Here is a 6,396-nt window from a genome sequence, read left to right on the forward strand (position 1 = left end):
CCTTCCTTCCTTCCCACTTCCCCCCCCCCCCCCCTACCCCGGGCCCTGCCACTCTTACCTGGACCTTAACCTTCACCTCCTCCTTGCACCTCCATTTCCGCCCCCACCATGCCTCCGCACCCCCTGCACCTCCACCTCCTCTTCATCCTGGGCTCTGCTGCCCAGCCACCCCAGGGCTGAGGTGGGCCAAGCACCCACTTCCAGACTGGGCCATGGGCACCTCAAGGGCGTGGGGAGGACCCAGCGCTCCCCCTCCCACCCAGGCATAAAGAGCCACCCAAGGAGCTGGACACAGCCTCGTCGGACGAGGAGAACGAGGACGGAGACTTCACAGTGTATGAGTGCCCGGGCCTGGCCCCAGTGAGTGCCTCGGGGTGCAGGGAGGGGGACCATCTCCGGGGTTCCCTCCCAGCAAGTGTCCCCACCTCACCCGCTGCCGGGCCTGATGCAGACCGGAGAGATGGAGGTTCGCAACCCGCTGTTCGACCACGCCGTGCTGTCTGCGCCCCTGCCGGCCCCGGGCTCGTCCGCGCTGCCGTGACCTGAAGGCGGACAGACGCCCACCTGCTCCCTGACCATGTGACCCCTGGGGGAGGGGCAGGGCCCAGAGCTTCCCACTAAAACAGGTTTTGAGGTTGTGTGCTTGTGGCTGGGCCTCGGGCACCAGGCCCTGGGGCCCCTTGCCAGGGAGACCCCACCTTTGTTCCAGGAGACCGTCTGTCCCCCTGCACCTCTCCTGTTCGGTTTGGACCCCCAAACTGAAGGGGTCAGGGAGAACCACAGAGCCAGGAATGGGTGGGGAATTGTAGGGACAAAAGCCAATTAAAGTCTTTTCAGACCCGCGGCTTCTGTGTGTGTGGCCCTCGTGGGTTAATCCGTCGCCCTCCTCCCCTGTTTGGGGCCCCCGTTGATGGACCCATGAGCAGGGGGCCTGGGGTCTGCTCTTGCACCCCCAGAGGGAGAGTGCATTTCTGTCCCCTAATTAGGAGGACCTTCCCATGGAGCTGGAGGAGAGGTCACGGGATCATCCCCCAAACCTAGCTAGGCCTCACCCCTGCTCCGCACACCCTTCTCTGCAAGTGGGAGATCTGGAGCCCAGGGAGCACAGGGCTGGGTCTTCCCGGAGTTGGCCGTGACAGCCCCAAAGACCCCATCCTGTGTGATAGAGAGGACTGGAGCAGGGGTCGGTCCACACACACGTGGACGTGGGCGCTGCCACCTCTGGGCAGATGGGAAAGGGTGCAGACATGGAGTCTGGGTTTCTCACGGGGACCAAGGACTCCAGGCCTGCAGCACATGGAGGAGGAGCGCCAGGCGGAGGCACGTGGGTGACCCCAGCTGTGCACAGCCAGGTGGCAGGTGAGGGGTGTGATGGCAGGGGTCCTGGATGCCTGGAGCTGGGGTTTGGCCCGCCACTCCCAAATGTGGAGGTGCAAGAAGGCCCCGAGGGAGGGAGGGCGACAGTGTGGTCAAAGGTGCCGGGATCTGGCCGGCACTGGGCCAGGGTGCGGGGCTGAAACTCCGTCCCACTGAGGCTGGGGAGGGAGGAGGATTGAGCTCAGAAGCTCCTTTGTGGCTGTTAGGAGCTGGGAGACAGCCCTGGTGTTCTATTAGTCAGGGTTCTCTTGTTTTATTTTTACTTATTTATTTTTTAAGACGGGGTTTCACTCTCATTGCCCAGGCTGGGGCTCAATGGCGTGATCTCGGCTCACTGCAACCTCTGCACTCTGGGTTCAAGCGATTCTCCTGCCTCAGCTTCTCGAGTAGCTGGGATTACAGGCGCATGCCACCACACCCAGCTAATTTTTGTATTTTTAGTAGAGACAGGGTTTCTCCATGTTGGTCAGGCTGGTATCAAACTCCTGACCTCAGGTGATCCACCTGCCTTGGCCTCCCAAAGTGCCGGGATTATAGGAGTGAGCCCCCGCGCCTGGCCGGTCAGGGTCCTCTGAGAGAAACAACTAATAGGATTGATACATGTATAAAGGGGGGCTGGGTGCAGTGGCTCACGCCTGCAATCCTAGCACTTCGGGAGGCCAAGGCGGGCAGATTGCCTGAGCTCAGGAGTTCCAGACCAGCCTGGGCAACATGGTGAAACCCCATCTCTACTAAAATACAAAGCCTAGCCTGGCGTGGTGGTGTGTGCCTGTAATCCCAGCTACTCAGGAGACTGAGGCAGGAGAATCACTTGAAATTGGGGGGCAGAGGTTGCAGAGAGCCAAGATTGCGTCACTGCACGCCAGCCTGGGCGACACGTATAGATGGGAGTTTATGAAGTATTAACTCACACGATCACAAGGTTCCACAATGGGCTGTCTGCAAGCTGAGGAGCAAGGAGAGCCAGTCCGAGCCCCAGAACTGAAGAACTTGGAGTCTGATGTTTGAGGGCAGGAAGCATCCAGCCCAGGAGAAAGATGTAGGCTGGGAGCCTATGCCCGTCTTGCCTTTTCACATTTTTCTCCCTACTTTATATTCGCTAGCAGCTGATTCGATGGTGCCCACAAGATTAAAAGTGGGTCTGCCTTCCCCAGCCCACTGACTCCAATGCGAATCTCTTTGGCAGCACCCTCACAGACATACCCAGGACCTATAGTTTATATCCTTCAATCCACTCAAGTTGACAGTGTTCACCACCACACTTGGCATGGGGAAAACGGGCCCACTGGGCACAGCCAGGTCCCTGGAGAAAAGGTGGGCCAGGCAGGCTATGGGAAACGGCCCCCCCCTGCTGGGGGTGACTGGCTTAGCCAGTATGTTTTGGGGGCCAGAGCCTGCCCAGACCAGGAAGCCACCTTGCCCCCAGTTCACTCCTCACCGGTGACCTTGGGCTGGCCTTGGGCTGGGAGCCTTCATGGTCCTCTGGGCAGTGCTGTGATGGGGCCTGGTGTGACAGCTGCCTGCTTGTGGGCCCCAGTGTGATGGGTGCCTGTGTGCATGGAGCAGAGTGCATGCGGAGCCCGTGTGGCATGCCCATGCCCACCATCCTTCACTCCAAGCCATTAGCCACAGGGAAAGCAGGCAGGTGCAGAGGCCCGGGCACCTCAGGTCAGCGTCTGGCTCAGGCCGGGGTGTCACTGGCTGGGAGGCTCCCCTGCAGCTCCACGGTCAGTCCCTGGGGTCACAGCACTCACGTGTCCTCCTGCTGGCCTCTCGGTGTGACCCATCCTCTTGTTCTGGGGGTCCCCAGCCTATCCCTAGGGTCCCTGCAGCTCACTCTCTCAGGTCTCAGCAAGGACTCCCTCCCTCCCAGGGCAGCTGCATGAGAAAGGAGCCTGAGGGCCTAAGCTGGGGGAGGTTGGAGGCGGCTGGGGTCCTCTGGTGGGCACGCCCTCATGCAGCTCAGCACCCTGCTCCCCACTCACCTTTTTGGCTTTTTTTTGAGAGTCTCACTCTGGCACCCAGGCTGGAGTGCAACAGTGCTATCTTGGCTCACTGTAAGCTCCAATTCTTGGGTTCAGGTGATTCTCCTGCTTCAGCCTCCTGAGTAGCTAGGATTACAGGTGCATGCCACCGTGCCCAGCTAGAGTGTGTATGTGTGTGTGTGTGAGACGGAGTCTCACTCTGTTGCTAGGGTGGACTGCAGTGGTGCAATCTTGGCTCACTGCAACTTCTGCCTCTTGGGTTCAAGCAATTCTCCTGCTTCAGCTTCCCAAGTACGTGGGATTATAGACCTGCCACAACACCCAGCTAATTTTTGTATTTTTAGTAGAGATAGGGTTTCACCATGCTGGCCAGGCTGGTCTCAAACTCCTGGCCTCAGGTGATCAACCCGCCTCGGCTCCCACAGTGCTGGGATTACAGGCGTGAGCCACCGCGCCCAGCCTTTTTTTGGCTTTCATTGGCCCCCAGCCAATTCAGACAGCCTTCAACTTTGTCCAAGCTCCTGCCCCTAGCCATCAGGAGTCCCCCTGCTCCCATAGACCCCAGGCTGTGGGTGGGCTGCCCTGGGGTCCCCAGGGACTCTGGAGACCCCAATCCTGGGCATCAGGCCTGGCTCAGCCTTCCCAGGGGCCCATTACTCACTTCCTTTCCACTTTGCCTTCTGCCGTTCCTGCCCCTGTCCCAGGGCCCTTGCAGCAGCGAGAGACATCCCACCATGGCTGCTGGCTGGACTCTGAGCCCTGAGCCTGCTGACCCTGGCCCGGCAGCCCAGCCCCTCCACTGCTTCCCCAGGACGCCCAGCGGGGCACTGATGTGTGTCTGTTCTTCCAGCCTCAGCCACTTCCCGCCTGGTGCCCTGCCCACACCTGGTGACTTCCCAAGCACAGATGCCCAAGGGTGATGTGCGCAGACCCTGGCAGAGACTCTGGGGTGACACTCCTCTGGTCGGAGATGCCCCCGAGCCAACAAGATGTTGGGGCAGGACCATGCTTGGCCCAGAATGTGGGGTGTGTGATCCCCTAGCCAGCACCCTAGGAAGTGGGGACCTCCCCAGCATCTGGTCCTGGGGGGCGATCTTGTTCCCCAGCCTGCGTGGCTGGGTGGGCCGGCCCCAGGTTCAGGGCCCCGGGTCGCAGCCCTCCCGCACAGCCACGCAGCACAGAGGAGTGGGTATTGCTGCAGAACAGAAGGGATGGGCAAAACTTGGGGTGCAGAGTGGGTCCCCACCTGGCAGCTCCACCTGGAGGCGAACAGGGGCACAGACATGATCCCCCCACACCCTGGGGCTTGATGGGACGTGAGTGGAGGGGAGGGGCTGGGCTCACCTGCCCCTCGGCCACCTGCCAGGCTCCATGCACCCACCCGCTTTCCAAAGGCGGGCTCAGAGGGGCTCCCCAGCCCCCAGTTCCCCCCTGTCGTGGAGAATCAAGCGCAGTTTGTGTCCTCCCTGGAGCCATGCAGCTCTGCAGCAAGCCGCCAGGGGGCGCTCGAGACGCACCTTGGGACCAACCTGCTCAGCAGGTGGGCAGGCAGGGGACAGCCAGGCTCCGCCTGCTCCCTGGGGGCCTCTCGGGCTGGGGCTGGGTGCCCTTGCTGATGCCCGGGGGGCCGCTGTCTGCAGAGGGTAGCTGGCCAGTGCCCTGCTCTTGGTTGGGAGTGGGGCCCATGGGTGGAGGCCTCTTGAGGGGGGTCCGCCGGGAAGCTGGCCCACAGCAAAGGCTCAGCTGGGCAGAGCGTGTCCTGACCATCGAGATGCTCACAGGCCACGGGGCTGGGGTTGGTGCCTGCCTGTGTCCTCACCAGCCCGGGGAGTCGGGAGGCCTGGGTGGAGAGAGAAGAGGAGCCCCCCGCCCCCCGACTTTCCCTTTGACTCATGCCCTTTTCTTTCCTTTAAGAGGCTTTCGTTCTGACCCATTTCTGAGCAAAACCTCTGAGCCCCATTTGCCAGCTCGCAGGTTCCCACGCACAACGGGGCCGCAAGGTGGCCACCCTGCCCGCGGCCCTCAAGGAGGAGCATGCTCCGCGGGGAGGGCAGGGGAGGCTCCTTCCAATCCACCCAGGAAGGCAGCAGGCTGTGGCTGCGGCAGAGGCACATGTCGAGGGCCCCTGGCAGCACAAACAGGAAGGACAGCGGGCTCCAGCAGCCAGAGGCTGGGCCACCCGCGGGCGCGGGAGGACGGCCTCCTTCCTGTGGGAGCTGCCACCGGGTGCCCGTTGCAGGGAGAAGAGAAGGGGCGGAGTGAGGCTGAAGCCCGGGTGTGGCTCTGAGGAGAAACGCTGCGGTGGCATGAAAGTCCCAGGTGCCCCTGTGGGCATCACCCAAAACAGGGCAGACTGGAAGGGTGGGGCTGGCGGCACTGCCCACCCTGGTGCCAGCCCTTGAGCAAAGCAGCTCCGGCGCCAACAGTTTCCCTTGGCGCCCTCGGCCCCCCCCGCCCCGTCCTCAGCCGTTACACAAGTTCCGCAGCACAGCTCAGCTCGGTTACGCTGTGCCACAGGGGTGGGGGCCTCTGAGGAGCCAGCCTGCCACCCTGTCCCGGGCCTGCCTCTGTCCTCGCAGTGGGACTGCTGCCAGCTGTCTGGTTCCCCTCCCAAGGCAGCCTGGTCCTCACTGTGGGGCGGGGAGAGGCCGGCAGCCCCTGGAGCCTGAAACGGGAGCAGGACAGGGGCAGGGGGTGGGTGGGAGGCAGTCCCCTCAGAGGGTGTGGGGGCAAAGGCCAGGACGACCTTTCATGGCTGCCGTTCCTCCCAGGAGACACGATCTGAGGCCCCAGAGGACCTGACAGGACAGGCACGTCCCACTCAGGGAATCCCAGAGCTTTGGGATTCCAAGGTGGGAGGATTGCTTGAGCCAGGAGTTTGAAACCAGCCTGTGCAACATAGTAAGACTCTGTCTCTACAACAAAAATTTAGAAGTTGGCCGGGCGCGGTGGCTCACGCCTGTAATCCCAGCACTTTGGGAGGCCGAGGCAGGTGGATCACGAGGTCAAGAGATCGAGACCATCCTGGTCAACA

The 6,396-nt window shown here is 62.0% G+C and overlaps 2 protein-coding genes across 3 annotated transcripts in view; one reads left to right on the top strand and one right to left on the bottom strand.

The window, feature by feature from the left end:
• Positions 1–851, top strand: part of NPDC1 (neural proliferation, differentiation and control 1) — an 8,217-nt gene extending 7,366 nt beyond the window's left edge. For both annotated transcript variants that reach the window (XM_017505562.1, XM_017505564.1), the window contains 2 exons: positions 264–360; positions 452–851. In XM_017505562.1, coding sequence (XP_017361051.1) covers positions 264–360; positions 452–541 — 187 coding nt within the window. In that variant the 3' untranslated portion in view covers positions 542–851. The remainder of the gene's footprint in view (positions 1–263; positions 361–451) is intronic.
• Positions 1–6,396, bottom strand: part of C8G (complement C8 gamma chain) — a 618,926-nt gene that overhangs the window by 528,576 nt on the left and 83,954 nt on the right. The window lies entirely within an intron of this gene.

The sequence above is a fragment of the Cebus imitator genome, unplaced genomic scaffold (assembly GCF_001604975.1).
Source record: "Cebus imitator isolate Cc_AM_T3 unplaced genomic scaffold, Cebus_imitator-1.0 Scaffold339, whole genome shotgun sequence".
Lineage (NCBI taxonomy): Eukaryota > Metazoa > Chordata > Mammalia > Primates > Cebidae > Cebus > Cebus imitator.